Source organism: Onychostruthus taczanowskii, unplaced genomic scaffold (genome assembly GCF_017590055.1).
Source record: "Onychostruthus taczanowskii isolate IOZ18803 unplaced genomic scaffold, ASM1759005v1 scaffold25, whole genome shotgun sequence".
In the NCBI taxonomy this organism is placed as follows: domain Eukaryota; kingdom Metazoa; phylum Chordata; class Aves; order Passeriformes; family Passeridae; genus Onychostruthus; species Onychostruthus taczanowskii.
In genome coordinates, this window is record NW_024499796.1 from 5,295,363 (window position 1) to 5,313,678 (window position 18,316).

An 18,316-nucleotide genomic window follows, 5' to 3' on the forward strand; every position below is an offset into this window, starting at 1 on the left:
CTCTTGCTCCCTGCTCCATCTTCCTCCCCTCTCCTCATTCTTCCTGCCCGCTCCTCTTCCTCCCCCGGAGGAGCTCCCGCAGTGCCGGGCGCGGCGGGCAGTGCGGCTCGTGCCCCCGGTGGCGTTATTTTAAAACACCTGGGCGCCGGTGCCAGGCGGTGTTATTTTAAAATACCGGTTTCTGCACCAGGTTGAGGCTTGGCCGCGCACAGAGCTCCCTTGGCGTGCTCAGAGGCACAGGCGGGGCCCTGTTGGCTCAGAGCACTCGGGCTGTGCAGAGGCAGCAGCTGCACACGGGCTCCCAGCGGGGCTTGGCAGCAAAGCAAAGCTGCTACAGCACCAGAAGTTCTCCATGAGGAAGAACTGCTTTACACTGAGGATGGCAGAGCACTGGAACAGGTGTCCGAGGAGGGTGGGACATTCCAAGCCCACCTGGAGGTGTTCCTGTTCGCCTGCTGCAGGACTCAGACTGAATCCCTCCCAGCCCTCTGTGATGCTGTGATGCCACCCTGCTGCCTCGCAGCTCCTCGGGATTGCTGCGGGGGGCCAGAAACAGCTGGGTGATGCTAGCCACAGCTCCTGGCACCACCGGGAAGATGCAGCGCTGCATCAGGGGTGGCTGTTGAGCATCCCCTGCCAGCCAGCACATCCCCACGGCGCCAGGCACCCCCAGCACAGCGTTAAACAACGCGGCTCACATCTGTCGCCTGTTTGTTTTCCCCTCCCGTCCCCAGAGAAGGCCCGTGTACACAGGCAGAGCGCAGCCATGGCGGTGACAGCTGGGCTGTGCTTCTCCCCCAGAGCTGCACAGGGGCAGCACTGGTAGAAAAACTGCAGCCTCTTAACCCTCCCTCCACTCAGGAGGGTTTGGGATTAAAAAATACATGTACATGTGCACACATGCACATAGAAATGTAATAGCTATGCATATACATGATGCATTATGCGTAAGGGGCATAAATTTACACAGACAGATTGCTCTTCGTTTATGCTAACGGGGGTCAGAGTACGCCTAACCCCGGGAGCAGAAGGTGGTGGTGTTTGTAATGGCCTTTTGTTCTCCGAGGAGATCATTCTCTGGGCTGGGCCCCAGGAAAGGCTGGTCCCTCCGGCACATGAATGCTGCCGTCGCTGCCGGGGTTACGTGATGGCAGAGCCGTGAAGCTGTTGACCGTGGTCTTCATCCAAAAATTCCAGCTGGATTTTATATATCCCTAAATCACAAGGCTTTTGAGTATCTCGGAGATATGGCCCAGGATGGAGCTGTGTGGAAAAACGGCTGAGGAAAGAAGCCTTCAACAAAAATCTTTACTTCAGAAATGAGTGAAGCGTTCTGTGTTCAGAGGATCTGGTAATCTTGATTCCAGATCAGTGTTTGCAGTTATGGTTTTATATAAGCTATTCTTCTTGCTCCCAGAAATCATTTATGAGGCCAATAAAAGCAGAACTAGCTCCTAAAAGAATCTTGATGCCTGACTTACACAACAAACTGGTACAGATTTAGTGTTAGCACCTCCCTGGAAAAGCAAAAATAAATTACAAGAAAGGGAACAGCAATCATAAATACCAATTTGGCTCATTCAAGCATTCAAAGCTGGTTACTGTTAACAATTGTCCTGACAAAAAAGTGACCACATGAGATACAGGGGACGTTTTTATGGACGTTTTGTGCTTGGGAGAGGAATGAGTCCTGTCTCCACGCTGCACACTGAAATCAGAGCACCACAAATTCTCTGGGTTATGTTTGAGATGGGGAAACCAAGTACACAATCTCCTCAAGAAAACGTAATGCTGTAAACACAGCCGGTGTTTGATAAACAGGTGGATAAAACCCGGTGGCTGTGCTGCTCCCTCGGGTTACTGGGGCAGGAGGCTGCTCCCATTCCCCTCCCACAAAGCCAACTGCGGAGGGAACGGCTTGGAAATTGAGCCTGGCAATGAAGACAGGGTTAATTTCTTTTGTCTCATTCCCATCTTCTGCCGTTTCCCCCTGCCATTTGCACGCTTTCTCTCTCTCCTTGAGTGCAGAAGGAACATACCTCCGTTCCTCCACCGAGGGTTTATCCTGGAGGAAACGTGTTAGGTCGCCATCACATTCTAGAGGGAAACGTAGTTTATAAATACAGCAGGGCCTAGCGTTACGAGGAAACATTTTATCAGAGAGCCCCGAACTGACGATTCAATTATTTTTCAATAAAACATCAGGGGAATGCGCAAACAGCTGCTCGCATCCTTCCACACAGCAAGTCAAACTTCAAGGGGAACAATAGCTGGCGAAAGGGGAGCCATCGCGGAGGCGGTGACAATGGGTTTCCTTACTCGGGGCTTTGTTTGATTTCCCCGTCTCAGTTTTGAACTCCCTCCGCCGGAGAAAGGCGAGGGGGTAGGACGGGGAGAGAGGGAAGCAGGCAGAGGGGAAGGAGGGTCAGTGGGAGTTAAAGCCTTTTGCAGCCTTTCTCTCCCATTCATGTGGTAATTGGGTGTCAAGCAGAGATCAGTAAGATGGAGCCCGGCCTCTGTGCCCGGGTTAAACTGCAGCAGAAAGAAAGCGGGAGCTGAACCGATGGAGGCCTGAATGTCATTAGGGCGGAGGAAGCGCCTCTCCCCCGGGAGCCCTTCTGCCGGGGTGCTGGGCTGGGGGGGCCGCTTCCCATTCAGGGCATCCCTGAAAGCGGCCAGACAAAGCGGGAGGGCGTCCGAACAATGCCGCACCCCCGGCTCTACCTTCAATAGCGAGCTCTAAACAGGCGTTTAACCTTCAGAATAGCTGAAAGTGATACTCAAAGCTGAGGGGGTGGCTCGCCCGCCGCTGTTAGCCTCTTCCTGCGGCCGAGCCGGCGGCCACTCGCATGGCCGGAGGCAGGAGGAAGGCTCCCCTCGCTGCCCTCGCTTCCTCGGGCCCTCGGCACGGCGCTGCGGGTGTGCCGGGCCCCGTGCAGGCCGTGGGAGCTGTCACCTCCAGGGCAGGGTCGGGCCACAAATCCTGGCCGGAGGCCGGGGCCTGGGAGGCTGCTCCGCACCCTCAGGGATGGGCACAGAGGAAGCAGGGCTGTAATGAAGAGGGGGATGCAGCACAGGAGGGGTCATATCCCACAGCCTGGGATCATCTGTCGAGGGATCAGGGAAGATCTGGGCAATGACCCACATCCTGAGCAGGAATACGTTCTGGACTTGGGTAGCATCACCATCGCCTGCAATTCCTGGCGTTGCCAGCCTGTACTGCGTGATCTCAACTACCCAAAGCTCTCCCAGAGCCTGGCCTGCCATGATTTTGTGCCTACGTGTGGATTTCTAATGAACCAGGAGAAAAGCAGATCAAACCCAAGGTTACTTTGGAAGGTGGGATTTGCCACTGAAATGGGCCAGTTTCAAAAAAAAACAAAGCAGAACCCATCCCTGCTCCCTGAGCCTCGCTCAGCTGCACAGTCCAGGAGCTCAGCAGCAAACAGCCCTAAGGACATTCTCTTCCCTTGTGAAGCCTCTCTGCTTTGGGAAGGAAAGCTGCTGTCCCTTCCCTCTCACATAGCATGATGAGATCTTCACAGACCATCATTTTGGTGGAATCCCTGGCCACACAGTCCCTTCAAACTGGAGAGGGAGAAGCCACTCCTGGCCCAGCTCCTGGTTACACTGGAACCACTCAGGGGAATCAAGTATTTCCATTTCTAAAGAGTGCAGCAAAGGATAGTCTCTTCTTTAGTCCAGAATATTTCCCTGTCACTGCTTAAAGGCAAAGCCAGCTCCCCAGTGTGCAGAGGAGCAGGCAGATGTCATTGTTTGGGAAGGCTCTGGCACACCAAGAGTGGCAGGAGGAGGTTGGAGAGATGCAGTGTTAAAGATTGTCACAGACTTTCTCAGCAGCAGAAATTAATTTCTCCCAGAAAGATTCTGAGCAACTTGCAAAGCCCCCATCTGCATTAAGGCTAAAATACACTCCAGTTTTGCACACTAAGCATGGCCTGGCTGGGTTGGACCTAGAGCAGACCAGGAAAAAAAAGTTGCCACATGTTTTGTCTTGATATATTGTCACTGTCCAGGACACAGGGTCTGGGAGAAGCAGTCATCTCCATGGGGAAAAGTACATTTGGTTTGTAAAGCTCTTTGGCTTTGCTTAAATTAGCAGTTTGATAATAACCATGGAAAGGATTTTAATGTTTTCTTAACCTCATGCAAACAGAATTTTAAGTGTTTTAATTAAAACAGAACAATACCTCGTACTTTATGTATAGGACTTTTATCTACATGCAGCTGTTGAGCCAGACTAGTGCATTGATCAAAGGGGAGGGATGTCTCACAAGGTGTCTCTAAGAGGATTCAATTAGCCTCTTCCTTAAAACTGCACAAATAAAAAGATTTTTTTTAAAAATCAGACTATGATTAAACACTGGCTACTTCATTCCAAATACCTCTCTGCTGGAAGTGTTGTTTCTCAGCATTGATCCCAGGCTCAGCACCACACCTGCACTTTTATTTCTGGGCCAAGAGCTGCAGGGACACTTGCACATAAACTTCATTTTTCCAGAGGAGCCGGGACTTCAGAAAGGCCCCAGGATTTCAACCCAAAGCTGACAGCCAGCGGAAAACCTCTAATTGGTGTAATTGGGTATTTCAGGGAATCTTGAAGCACTGCCAAGTGCGACACAACCCTCCTCAGTCAGGACAAACACAGCGCCAATGGTGAATGGTCCCTGGGCACCAGATCTCCAGAGGGGACCAACCCTCCCTCACCAGCCTCGCTGCACAGGGGGCTCCTTTGAGCACAACTCAGGGCTGGGAACACACCTCCCTGGGCTCCCCTCTCCCTGGGAAATCCTCTGGCACAGAGGTGTGTGTGGCACGTGCACGCCCCAGCCCTCCAGCACTCTGCTATCGATGGGCTGTGTACCACAGCCCTCCGTGGTGTCTGCTGAGCTCTTTCCCAGTGGTTCATCACCTCCCATCTCCCCAGAGCAGGAGCTCTCACCTCGGGGGGGGCCTCATCCTGCTCCTCTTGCCTGAATTGTGCAGCTCCCCCTCCTCACAGCCAGCCCAAAATACCAGGCTTGAGGTGGGCTCCTGGCTATGCTCCAGCCAGGGCCCAGCTCCTGACTTGTGCTGGCACCAGCAAGGGCTACATCCAGCTCCTCTCACAGGCCCATCATTCCCACCCATCTCCAAAACCCAACAACTCAAGCCAGTCTGCATTTGTATGGGCTCACTAGCAAACAAGTAACAGCCATATTTCCATAAGCTTCCAAAGCTATTCACATCTGCATTTAACAATTTCCTTGGTAGGCTTTTTTAACCTACCCTGCTCTCAGACAGACAGAAACACAGTGCTGAGTTTTGTCCTGCAACCCGTCTTTCTTCAGCACAGCCATCTCCTGCAGGGAGGAAGTACAGTCCCCCTGTATCCTCCTCTACCACTCCAAACCATCCATCCAGAATGACCACCCCCAGGTCTGACTTCAGGGCTGCCAAGCTTTTCCTCACTGCCTTTAGCAGAAGGCTGGATGCGAGCCGGTGGTTCAGGTTGCTGCCCACCACCCACCACCCGCCTGGCACAGCTCGGTGACCTCGCTGCTGCCCGAGTCTCCGTGAGGCACGGTCTCCATGAGGCAGGGCCTCCATGAGGCACGGTCTCCATGAGGCACGGCCTCCATGAGGCAGGGCCTCCATGAGGCACGGTCTCCATGAGGCACGGCCTCCATGAGGCACGGTCTCCATGAGGCACGGTCTCCATGAGGCAGGGCCTCCATGAGGCACGGTCTCCATGAGGCAGGGCCTCCATGAGGCACGGTCTCCGTGAGGCACGGTCTCCATGAGGCACGGTCTCCATGAGGCAGGGCCTTCATGAGGCACGGTCTCCACGAGGCACGGTCTCCGTGAGGCACGGTCTCCATGAGGCACGGCCTCCATGAGGCACGGTCTCCATGAGGCACGGTCTCCATGAGGCACGGTCTCCATGAGGCAGGGCCTCCATGAGGCAGGGCCTCCATGAGGCACGGTCTCCACGAGGCACGGTCTCCGTGAGGCACGGCCTCCATGAGGCACGGTCCCCAGGCAGGAGCCCGAGCACAGTGCACACCAGTGCCTGGGACTGCCACCGGCCTCACACCCAGCGCCGTTATCTGCATCCGAAACTTCCTCTCCACGTCAGGCACCCACGCTGCTCGGTACGCTCCGCACGCCGCAGGTGCAGGGCTCCGAGCGGCACACAGGGCTGTCCCCTGAGGGGAGGCGTTAGCCGAGCCCAGCCTGCCCTCCTCTGGCGGCTGCGAGCGGAACAGGGCCCGCAGGTGGGAGCAGAGCACCTGCAGGGGCCCCACCGCTGCGCTCCCTGCACCAGCTGCCCGGCCCCTAAATGTGATCCCCGAATGCATAATTTCCTTGGTGAATTTCGTGGCAAAGCCACGCTGTTTGAGGGCTCAGCCCCCCGCGTGCTGCAGGGCTGTGGGGATGATGTTTTCCACTGGCTGCTTTGGGACAGAGGCTTGTGAGTGTCCAGGGAACTGAAAAACTAAAATTAAAGCTTTCAGCTTAGAGATGCTGAAGAATTCACCCATTTGAACATGTCAAAAGGTGAAGGTGATATATAAAGGATGCAAATGTCCAACACTTTTCTTATGGTGTGCTTCACCAAGCAACACATTTCACTCAGGCTCATGGAAGACACTTGTCCCTGGCAGCCCCATACCAAGAAGGAGCCAGGTTCTCCTATCACCAGGGATGGATGCAGAAGGTGTAAAAGATGGTTCTGGCAGCAATGGCTACCAAAAAACGTGTCTGCAAGGGCAGAAATGAGTTGGGAAGTTCAGCATGGACAAACACAGAGAGAAGCAGCAGGAAGAGGAAAGAGAGAGCAGGAGAGGGGTCGAAGAGCCACATGTCCAAGGGTAAACAGGGAGGGAGAACTGGGCCAGAACAAATTGGGAAGGCAATGCTGAGGACGGAACAAGGAAAAACGGGGTGTGGAGAGTTAGTGGAGGAAACTGGGGAGGGTCTGATCAACATGTGTTCACACAGTCATTAAACCCAGCAGCAAGGGGCTTGTTCCCTCTGTTCTAAGATGAGCCAAAATGCACATAGGGAGGTGATGCTCTGAAGTGGCAGTTCCCAAACCAGCAAAATCCCCCACCTTCCCTCACAAAGCAGGACTGTACAAGGAAGAGGTAGGAAACACCAGCATAGACCCATACTTGTGTTTAATTGTGAGACCAGGACGGATTGAGGCAGGCAGGTACGTTGGTGTGGAAGCACAGCTAGAAGAGCAGACACACCCTGCCCTCACAAAAGACAGATGTCGTTTTAAGGAGTAACCCTGCTAAAAGCATAAAAACAGATTATTAAAAAAAACCAAAACCAAAACAAAACAAAAAAACAAAACAAAACAAAACAAAAAAAAAACAAACCAAAAACAACCCAACCCAGAGTTTTCTCTGGAAGAGAAATTTCTGCTTGTTTTCTGAGGTCTGGAACTGAACGTCGCAGCTGAGGCTGTTTCATATCAGACACAACATGGGGAATTCACATAGTGCAGGTCAGGTGTTTCACACAGACATTTCAGTTCAGGGCCCTGCTCTGGTGCTGGAGACAGGGAGGGCTCTTTTGGGAAGAGATGCAGAGCACATCTTTTGGGAAGGGATGCACAAAGGCTCTCACAGAGGCCACCCTCCAGAGGATGTTCTTTCCCCTGGCAAGTTACCTCCTGAGTACATCTAAGCAAAGGCAAACTCGGCCCTTCTTCCCGCTCTCCCACTTGCTTTCGGCAAGGAAGAAGGTCCACAAAACAATGCTGCATCCACAAAAGATGGAAATAAAAGACCCAGAGAAGAGTCCACAAGATAGTGGGATTTGCTCCTCCACCACGGAGCAAGGCCACAAGGACATTTTACAGTTGCACCCACGCTGGAAGAGGAGAATCAGTCCCAGATGAGCATCCCACCTCCCTGCGAGAGAAAAGGATTCTCCAAGAGAGGACAGGTCTGGGCTATCCCTCCACCTACTGCACAAACCCGAGACACATTCAAAAGTATGGACAATAAATTAAGATTGAAAAAAAAAAAAAAAGTCAGCGTGTATTATATATATATATGTATATACACACACACACATATATATATAGATATAATATAATATAATGTGCGTGTAATTGTGAAAAATAGAAATGTCATCCCCAGGAGAGAGATGGCATGGCAGAAACACACCTCTGTCCCCCTCCTGAGCCCAACACTACCCTGCTCCCCTGATTCACAGCAGACACACGACACCAGCAAGGCCAAGCAGAGGGAAGGGGTTGCGCCTGGCACCCACCTTCCCTCTGCCAAGTGGGTCCCTGTGCCAAGGAGAAGCTGGCTGCTTGGTAGAGAAGTGGGGAAGAGCCCCGTACTGGCCACTTCATGGCCTTCACAAGGAAGGGTTGCTGCAGGCAGGAAAAGGTAGGGAAAGACAGGAAAAGCAAAGTGTAATAGCAGGGGCACCCCCTCCCTCCTCAACTGGCCAGGGCCCTGCCCCTCCCATGGCATGGGACCACCACCACTGTATCAAGCAGAAAATAAAGCCATAATGAGTCAATGCTTTGGTATGTGACCATCCCCCTCCCCTCAATCCCCTCTCTGTTCCTCCCAAACCCTTATCTGTAAAACTTGTCAAATAAAATCTCTAGCGTGCCTTTTGTATCACTCCGTGAACCTTTCCTTCCCCACTGCCTGCCTTGCCCCCTCTCCCCAGCAGGATTTGGGAGGTGCCTGGCTTGAGCCCCACCAGTTACAGCTTCTGGTCTCCCGACTGGATTCTGTTGAACGCTGCCTGGTCCAGTGGCAGGTAACAGCCTTGCCTGGAGTCCAGAAAATACAACCTGTCCTTCACCAGCGCGGGGTCAAAGCCCTGCTTCCGCAGCTCCATCTTCTGGAACTTGTAAGTGCCTGAAATGGGGAGAGAAGAAGGAGTAAGGGCTCAGTAGCCACACACACTTCCATCCCCACCACACCTGTGTAGCCCCAGACCCAGCCTTGCATCCCCATGCCTCAAAACCACCTGAGGTACTGGCCACGGGCTCTGTGGGGCAGAGAGCTTCATCCCCACCCTACACAATGATCTCTGTAACCAGGTTTTCCCCTCCCAGGCTCCCCCAGCTCCATGTCCAGTGTGAAGGTGCATGCCATGGCTCACTTGTTTTGGAGACTTCGTGCAGGAACCGCAGGAAGACGGGACGTGCATACAGTGGCAGGGCCTTTTTCAGCTTGCTGGAAAAGTCTTCTAGGTCACAGGAGTTCTCTGGGTCGGCAATGGCTGCCATTCCTGCCCTCCCTTCAATCCCTAAGAGGCAGAGAATGAAGAACACTCAGATACGCTGCCCCTGTAGCATCATCTCCCCTCTGCCCTGCACCAGCAAGACCCTGCTTTGTACTGAAGTGCTGGCACGTCCAGCTGTGTCACTGCTGTGTCATCACCCTGTGGCCAGGGCTACCAGTGATACCCTGCGGTCACAGTCATGGCCAGAGAGGACACAAGGTCCTTACAAACCAGCCAGAATCAGACCAAAGCTTGAGAGAGCAAGGAAACCCTCTGGATCCTGCTAGCCACACCTCTTGTGGCCTCTGCCCAGCTCGCCCACCTAAGGGAGCCTCAGCCTTCCCTCTTGTCAAAGGACACATCAGTCTGGACATGCAGGACATGTTCACACGCAAGTGCTGGAGGCCTGTCTGCCTCTCCTGGTTGTCCATTTCCCTCTCAGCTACCTGGGACCTCCACACCATAAACCACCACGTCCGTCAGGTTGAGGATGCGGCTCAGCGTTCCCTCCACCTCCGTGGTGGAGACGTTCTCCCCCTTCCAGCGGAAGGTGTCCCCGGTGCGGTCTCGGAAGTACATGTAGCCATATTTGTCCATCACCAGGACATCCCCTATTGGAAAGCAATGAATAGGCAAAAAATGAGGTGTTGGCTAGGAGCAACCTTGGAGCACCTCAGGGCAGTGCTGCTACCCTGGAAGAGTCCCCATTCCCACACAGGTGCCTTTCTCCTTCACTCCCAGCAGACAGAGGGGTCCTGCTGGCCTCACCTGTGAGATAGGCAGCATCCCCTTTTGCAAACACGTCCCTGGCAATTTTCTTGTTGGTGGCTGACTGATTCAGGTAGCCATCGAAGTGCTGCAGGGGATTGCTCCTGACAATGCGACCCACCAGCTGCCCTGGCTCCCCTGCAGTGAGAAGAGGGGATGAAGGGGGGAAACACCACCACCCCCAGCCCCCCAAGCTAAAAGGGTGTTTGATGGGGTTGGTGTGGTTTAACTGAGCAGAGACAAATCCAGGAAAATCATCCTGAGGTATCGTGAAACACTCACACTCCCACTGGGCTGAGGAGATTTTATCCCTGTGGTTTCCTCACCTGGTTTGCAGCTGATACAGACACCATCCGGTCCCCGGATCAGCTCCATAGTGTCTTCATCCACCTTCACCAAACCAATGGGGTGCACATTTGGTAGGATCCTGCTGTTGAAGCCGCATGACCCAACCTAGAACAGAAAGAGCTCAGAGCTGTGGGTAGCAAGCACATCTGTCCCACCTGAACCCACTGCTCACACGCTCCCAGGATACCACAGAGGTGGCAGCACCCAGCAGCCAAAACCCCTCTGGGTGGATGGCAACCCGTGCCAAGGAGCAAACAGCTTATCTGGGTTTCCAACCCTGCCCAGGCCAGCTGTCACCCTTTGGGCCACGAGGGAGGATTGTGGGGCCTTACGTTGCCGTCAAAGTTTCCCAGGCTGCAGTTGCACTCGGTGGCCCCGTAGAACTCGGCCACCTGGGCGATGCCAAAGCGCGCCATGAACTCCCTCCAGATGGAGGCCCGCAGCCCGTTGCCCACGGCCATGCGCACCCGGTGCTGCCGCTCCGTGTCCTGGTACGGCTGGTTCAGCAGGTAGCGGCAGATCTCCCCGATGTACTGCACGATCTGGGAGCAACAGAGAGGAAAGACTCACTAGGATCCCTCTGCCAAGCCCTGCGTTCTCTGAGGCTGCTTCAGGGCAGGAAGGAATGGCACAACACACCCAAAGTTTGCTAAAGACGCTGCAGTAAAAAAGAGAAGTTCTGCTAACTCATCCAGCCTGTCCTTCCCTGGTTAACCCAGCTCTCCAGGTCGTGAAACCCATCCACTATCTCCTGGCTAATGCTGGAACGTGAGGAGGACACATGAAGCTACCAGCCCAGGTGGGAAGGACACAGCCCCACCACCGTGAAAGGCGGTTTGGACAGACAGAACTGGTCCAGGTGTCCCAAATTTCCAGCAGCTGGGCTCTCCCCAGCAAGGCACAGACCCCCAGGCTTCACTGCCCACTCCCCGCTGGCCCCTTGCCTCACGGCCTCACCGTGCAGTTGTATTTCACACAGTCCTCCCAAAAGTGTGAGGCCGAGAACTTCTTGCGGATGACAACCGTCATGCCCTGCAGCAGGCACTGCCCAATCCCCACGATGTTCCCTGCAGAGAAGCAGCCAGGAAAGCCTCAGTCCCCAAACACCTCCAGCCCAGCCCAGCCATGGAAAGAACTGGCAGGGCAAGGCAGAGGCCATGGCTGGCTCACCGCAGTGGGGGTTCACCCAGCCAAAGCCCCCAGGACCACGGGCACAAGGGAGGAGACACATGGCAGTAACATGTAGGACAGCACTTTGCACCTAAATATCCCAGCATGTCTCAGCCAGCCAGGCAGGCACTGCTTTCCCTTCCCCTACACTTCCCCCCCTTACTTTCCACAGGGAGCAGCAATAAGGAACAGGTATTCCAAACCAGGGTAGGATAAATCCCTCCCCACACACTCCCTGCTCCAAAGGTCAGCCAGATCGATTCCTGGCTTCCAGGGGCAAAGCAGAAAAAGCCTCAGTCACTCAGTCACACACTGCAAGCAGCAGTCTCATCATCCTCAACACGGAGATCACAGCCACACCAGCCTCCAGCCCGAGCTCTGGGCTTGGCTGAGGCAAGAGTCAGTCCCAGGATGGAGGATCTGTATGGCACACGTAACCTGCAGCGTGGTAGAGCGGGAGGCAGTCGTACATCACATCATCGGACCTCATCCGAAAACCGTAAAAAACTAAGCTGGACATGCGGAAGTACCTGAGGGGAGGGTGAAAAGGCATGTCAGGAGCAGGGTCAGGGGTGCTGTGCTAGGAGAGGGCAGAGCTCAGCCCCATCCTCCCTGAGCCCCTGTCCACAGCCTTACCGGCAGTTCACCACAATGGCAGCCTTGGGCAGCCCCGTCGTGCCAGAGGTGTAGATGTAGAAGAGTTTATCTGGGGAGCAATGAGGAGACAGGGTCACATTCCCAATCTAGGAGCTGGCCGAACCAGGAGAGGGGGACAAGCAAAATTTAAACACTCTACTCTTGCCAGCTGAGCCAAAACCCTCATGTAACAGCTCCAAGAACATGTTGGGATCACTCTGGGCAGAACAGGTTTGTTGGACACGCAGAGGGTATGACAGGATACTGCTTCACACAGGGCTGGGCTTCCAGCACTGGAGTAAGACCCATCCCAAGCACCCCTTGCCATCAGCATCCCCAGCAGTCTTGCCAGAGCTGTAACCAGCTGACCCTCAAAATCACCACCACATGTCTAGCCCCAAGAGCTGATCACATACCAAGAAAGCCCTTATCAGGGGGAGCTGGCTGGTGTCGCTGGGCCATCTGCAGGAGGGGGTCCAGGTGTTTTGCACCAGGAAGCACGGATTTAGGATTTTCTTCCCCAGACCAGAAGAGATGAATGGATTTATCCAGGGAGGGCTGCACTTCCTGCATTGCTGAGAAAGTAAAGAGGGGAGCTGGAGAAAAGTGGCAGGGTGGCTACAGCACAGAGACCCCCTGTCCTCCCAGACAGCCTGAGGGATACTCTGCCCCAGGTACCAGTACCCCCACTGTGCTTGGCAGAGTCCCCAAAGGGCTCACAGCCATCCCAGGCAGATGTTGTTCCCATGATTAACAGATGCTGGGGCCACAGCCCAGACCTCTTCAGGGACCAGAAGATCCTGTTTTCCACCTTTCCCCATCCAAAACCTCTTTGGTGCCAAGAGGTCTGTTGACACCATCAACCTCAGAGGTGTGGGCTAAAATACACAAGGAACTGGAGCCAAGGTGCTGCAAGGATGTAGCAATAGCCATGGAGAGCAAGGGGAGGTTCCTCCTAAGCAGTGGGGCAGGCACAGTCCAGCTCTCCATGCTGAGAATGGACTTGAGAGACACAAGAAAGGATCCTCATACCCAGGCTGACCTGCTTGGGAGGCAGACTGCACTGCACTCCAGATCCTGCCCAGTGTCCAAAGGAATCAACAATAACAACAACAAAAAACCAAACACAAATCTAATTCCTGGATGATTCAACTGTCCATTCTCTTCCAGATCTCTGTTCTGCGGTGGGCAGGAAAGGAACACTGAACCCACTGACTAGACACACCTCCCTCCAGTCCAAAGCACTCCCAAAACATCCGCCAGCGCCTCACCTTCCATCATTTCCACCCCAAAAACCACAGCTTTGGAGCTGGAGATGGTGATGCAGTGCAGCAAGGCATCCAGGCGCAGGTGGGAATTCACGAGGGCCGTCTCCACCCCGATCTTGGCCAGGCCGAGCCACAGCCCCACGTACTGATTGCGGGACTCCATGAAGAGCGCCACCACGTCCCCCGAGCGGAAGCCTTGGCCGTAGAAGAAATTGGCCACCTGGTTGGAGTACTCGTCCAGCTGACGGAAGGTCCAGCTCTCGCCTGTGCCTTGGAAGATCAGCGCTGTCTTCTCTGGATACTTCCTTGCGGTCTTCTGGAAGATCTTGGCGATTGTGTTCTTCTCCCTCACGTGCCTCCATACCTGCCACTTCACCCGCAACAGGACCAGCCCCGTGCTGCCAAAGGAAGGGGAGCAAGAGGGCAGCTGCTCAGTGACCCCTGCAAAATCACTTCCTCCAGCAAAGCCAGCACAGCACAAGGACCTTCCGAGGAGCTGCAACAGCCCAGCACTTACACCTGACCCCCCTCGAGGTCAGCAGCAGCTCTGTGTGCTCTCCTGAGCAGTGTGCACATAGGCAGAACACATCTGCAGAGATGCTTATAGCCAGAGAGAGATGTCTTTGGAAGTCTGCAGACAGGGATGTTCCCGATCAAAGGGGCATTTTTTGAGCCTTAAGAGGTACCACCACTCCCTCCCCCCATATCCTTGCCAGGAGCTGGCACAGCCTGATACCAACTCAGAACAAACTCTGCACAGGGACCTGGTGCTACGCCAGCAGCTTTAGGGACAGGGTGAAGTACAAGGACAGTCAATAGACTTTGAGCTCAGCTGAAATCTATCCTTCTTGGGAAAAGTTTGCCCGAGAGTTTGGAGTCACCTGGTCAGGCCAGGTGCCAGCAGAAACCCAGGCTGTGCAAGGAGTCAGGGACTGTGCTCACACATACACACACACCAAGGCAGAGCAGAGGGCCAGGGGAGGATGGCTGCACCATCCCAGCCAGGACACCTACCTGACGTCCCTTGGTAATGTCTTGAGGAATATGAGGAAGAATTCCCATCCACCGGATGCCAGGTAGAAGATGAAGAGAGCAGGGATGGCCTGGACCCAGGACAGTTCCAGAGTGACCCTGAAGAACAGCAGCACAGCTGCAAAAGCAGCCAAACGCAGCATCGTGGCCTGCAGGGAGAGAGAAACCACGGCCATCAACCCACGCACGCTGGACATGGTGATAACAATCCCATGGGCGTGGGGTGCCTGAGCAGCCCCCAATTTCCTGGATGAGGTCCCTGAGTCATCATTCCTCCTGGCAGTGAGGATGTAACCCAGCAGCCCAGAGCTCCCAAAGACGTAACTTTATCTGACCCTGGAGATGGCCTCCAAGTGAGCCATCAGCACGGCATTGCTTGGTGCAAGCCGAGAGCCCGGCCATTCCCACCTGGGGAGCCACATCCTGCACACCAGCCAGGCCTCTGGCCACACCCCAGCAACATGAGATGCAGGATAAAGTCACTTCCATGGATGTGTGAGCAAAGTCATGGCAGGAGGCTGTGTACAGATGATTGGAAGCCTCAACTCTACCCCAGAACCCCTCTGTCCTTAAAATCCAGAGTCTCCCAGGCCCCAAGCATGAGCTCTCCTGCATGCCTGGCTCCAGGACAGCCATCACAGCTGTTGGAAGAGCACAGCTTCACGTGCTCCGCAACACAGCTCAGACAGGATCAGGGACAGGAAACTCAGTTCTTTGAGCTCTGCTTGTGTTTGCAAACCCTCATGTTGGCGGGCAGTTTCCTGGCCTGGGTAGGCTGGAGACACTGCCAGAGCAGGTCAGGAATGAGGCGAGGCTGGAGTGGGCAGAACAAGGGCTGTGGCTGCTGCCAGGAGTGCCCAGGCCCCTGTCCCATTCCCTGGGGACAGTGACTCTGGTACTTGTCCTTCCAAAAGAGCACCTCTGTCCCCATCCCAGACACACCCCAGAAGTAGCTCTGAGACTCAGAGATGGTGATCTAGCAATGGCTCTTTTCAGGCAATAGCGTTGGGAGGAGGAAAATGACAGAGATGTGACCCTCACAGCTCCTAGATAAAACTGGCCCTTCCTGGCATGGACACAGGCCAAAGAGGAAGGAAACATTTGCATCATTTCCCTCTTGAAGATTGATTCCCTGCTCTGAAGCTGGAAGCCTGGCATGGGCTCTTGTACAACTGGTGGGGCTGGGAGCCACACTTGTGGCTTTCCCTCTGCTCTGTGCAGTCCCCCAGATCCAAGGAGCTTCTGTGGATTTGATACCGGATGCCTTCAGGGTGGGAGCCAAGGCAGTGCCACATGGTCACATGTCTTGTTCGTTGGCTGTCCCACCTCTGAGCTGTGCCACCAGCAGCAGGCTGGGAGGCAACAAGACACCACTCCCAGGTGGACACCCATAGCCCTTACCCTGAGATTCCCCCTTGTGCCAGTGACCTCTGAACACTCCCCACCAAACACCTACCTCCCAGACGTGATGTCCCGCAACACTGTCCCTCTGCCTTTTAGCAGGGCAGGACTCACTGTATTTTTGCCTGGGAGCCTCTCTCTGCACTTAAACAGGGCAGATTTTGGATCACCATCAAACTGCTGTGCCTCAGCCGGGACCCAGGCCCTCTGTTACAGCCCCACAGCAGCCAGATGTGGAGAGGCGGCAGCGGGGGAGCCCCACTCTGCGTGGGCAGCAAAGTGCTTAATCTCCCGCTTGAAGGCAAGGCAGGCTCAGGCAAGCCCCTGTTACCCTCTGCTCATATCTCCACCTCACTCCGGCATCCCGGTGCCTCCTACGGAGATAACCGGGGAGAGATTCCCGAGAGATACCCGGGGTGAGATTCCCGAGAGATACCCGGTGTGTCGCTGCCAGAGACCTCCAGCCCTGCGTTACGGATTCAGGTCTTGTCCAGCTGCATCAGCACAGAGGAAACGAAGCCATGCCTGCAGCTCACAGCCAGCAGGCACCGACCGAGGCAAAGCGCGGGGATCCACCCGGGGAGCACCGAGCCCGACGAGCGGGTCCCAGGGGGGACAACGGGCATGTGGCCGGGCTGTGAGAAACCCCAGCGCCAATGGCACCCGGGGGGCACCTGTACCCGACCTGCCCTGGGCAGGGACCCCCGTGTCACCCTCCTGAGGACCCCAGCGGGGAGGTCGAGCAGCGCTGCCCAGCCCCATCACACGAGGCAGAAAGGCCGGGAGGGCCCCGCACCGGGATGCAGCCAGGCCCCGCCACCCAGCCCCGCCAGGCCCCGGAAGCGCCCGGGCACAGCCGCTCTCGGCGCGGCGAGGGCCTGCGGCGCGCTCGTGCGGACGGCAGGGCACGGAGGGTTCCCGGCGCTTGCCACGGTGCCCCACGAGGAGCCGCGGTACCTCATGCGGAGACCGGCGGAGCGGAGGGACCCTGGTGCCGCCCGCAGGGCCGCGGCGCCTGATGGGGAGCCCGCGGGGCCGCGCGCGGGGAGGGAGCGCGGCCGCCGCGGCGGCGCCGGGGGCTGACGGACCGGGATGGGGACGATGGTGCCACGCTCTTACCGGACTCCGGGGCGTCCGCTGAGGCCCGGCCACCTGCACCGGGAGCGGGGCCCGCCCGGCTCTGCGGCAGGGGCGGGGAGGGGCGGGTAGCGCGGGCCGCCGGGAGCTGTAGTCCCGCCCGGTGCACCGGCCCGGCCCCGCGGTGACGGACGCAGCGCCGGGGAACAGTGGCGCGGGCGGGGCGGGCGGGGCGCGGGGAAGAGGCGGAGAGGGCGGCGCGGCAGAACGAGGGCTCTGTGGCGCAATGGATAGCGCATTGGACTTCTAGCGTGTGACGGGAGTCATTCAAAGGTTGTGGGTTCGAGTCCCACCAGAGTCGCATTTTGCCGCCGGGGCGCGGCAATCGTTCCCGGGGCTCCGCGGCTGCACCGGGCCGGGGGGAGCCGCGGCCGCCCCCGAGCGCTGCCGCCTCGCAGGGTCCGCCCGTCTACGGGAGAGCGCGGAGCGGGAGATCCGTTTTGGGAGCGGGGCCACGGCGGCCCGGGCACCGCGGAAAAACCCGGCCCCACCGGGGAGCGTACCCGGGCATCCGTCCCAGCATTCCAGGAGTTAACAGCTAGCACAGCCCCGCAGTACGGGCATGGTGGAGCTGCCACTTGCCCACAGCGAATATATCCTCTCCAAAAAAAGCATTTTCATGTGGCTGGTGTCTGCCCTCCCCAAATCACCCTCCGCTCCCTCCTCCGCCGCCTTCTTTCCGCAGGCTCCTCAAGCGATGGCTGCAGGAACTGGAGCCACAGAGACTGTTACTTGATCGGGCTGAGCAGATGCCGTTTAAAATTACATGATGTGCCATTTCTGTAGCGCTGGCACCAGCCCACAGAGCCACACGTGGCTGCACGAAGGCGGCACCACCAGCACTGACAGCCCGGACACTTCAAGGCCTCATTAAATAACCCAAAATGCAGCAAAAACCTCTCTCACGGCCATAATTTCCCACGTTTTCTTAACTGCTGCTCACAGTTCCTGGAAGGAAATCTTTGCTGCCCTTTGGTTTATCCACCCCAAGGCTCTGACGTTTCTGGGTCATTTTAAAGGCAAATGTTTCTTTCATCTCGACCACTGCACTAGGATAACCCTCACACTGTGTGTTTTACTGGCAGCTAAAGGATGTATTTATATACTGACTTTTAGCAACTGAAATAACTCTGGGGCTCCAAGGGAGGATTTGGAGAAAAACCCAAAGTCTGGCTTGTGGGGTGGCTGATGCAGGGAGAAGTTAGAAAAAGGAAGTCTGGGGGGCAGAAAGAAAACCTGCTGGAGCCAAAAAAGGGGTGAAGTTTCACATCAGATCTCCAGCT

The 18,316-nt window shown here is 55.8% G+C and overlaps 1 protein-coding gene and 1 non-coding gene across 2 annotated transcripts; one reads left to right on the forward strand and one right to left on the reverse strand.

The window, feature by feature from the left end:
* Positions 1 to 7,167: 7,167 nt before the first annotated feature.
* Positions 7,168 to 17,135, reverse strand: SLC27A4 (solute carrier family 27 member 4). The gene is made up of 13 exons (XM_041406885.1): positions 17,016 to 17,135; positions 14,478 to 14,644; positions 13,467 to 13,861; positions 12,612 to 12,770; positions 12,196 to 12,265; positions 11,998 to 12,089; positions 11,347 to 11,456; positions 10,722 to 10,931; positions 10,368 to 10,494; positions 10,042 to 10,179; positions 9,720 to 9,884; positions 9,151 to 9,297; positions 7,168 to 8,903 (listed from the first exon to the last, which is right to left on the reverse strand). The coding sequence occupies exons 2-13, from the start codon at positions 14,636 to 14,638 to the stop codon at positions 8,746 to 8,748; spliced, it is 1,932 nt and encodes a 643-aa protein (XP_041262819.1). The 5' UTR covers positions 14,639 to 14,644; positions 17,016 to 17,135; the 3' UTR covers positions 7,168 to 8,745.
* Positions 17,136 to 17,245: 110 nt separating this feature from the next.
* TRNAR-UCU lies at positions 17,246 to 17,334 on the forward strand. Its single transcript is given in 2 exon segments — positions 17,246 to 17,282; positions 17,299 to 17,334. It is a non-coding gene; the product is annotated as a tRNA-Arg (tRNA).
* Positions 17,335 to 18,316: the final 982 nt, after the last annotated feature.

Coding starts and splice junctions, on each gene's coding strand:
- SLC27A4 (XM_041406885.1), bottom strand. CDS start 14,638: ATGCTGCGTTTGGCTGCTTTTGCAGCTGTGCTGCTGTTCTTCAGGGTC. Junction 9,885..10,041: donor GGATGCTGCCTATCTCACAG/GTGAGGCCAGCA, acceptor GCTTTCCAATAG/GGGATGTCCTGGTGATGGAC. Junction 8,904..9,150: donor GCACGAAGTCTCCAAAACAA/GTGAGCCATGGC, acceptor TCCCCATTTCAG/GCACTTACAAGTTCCAGAAG.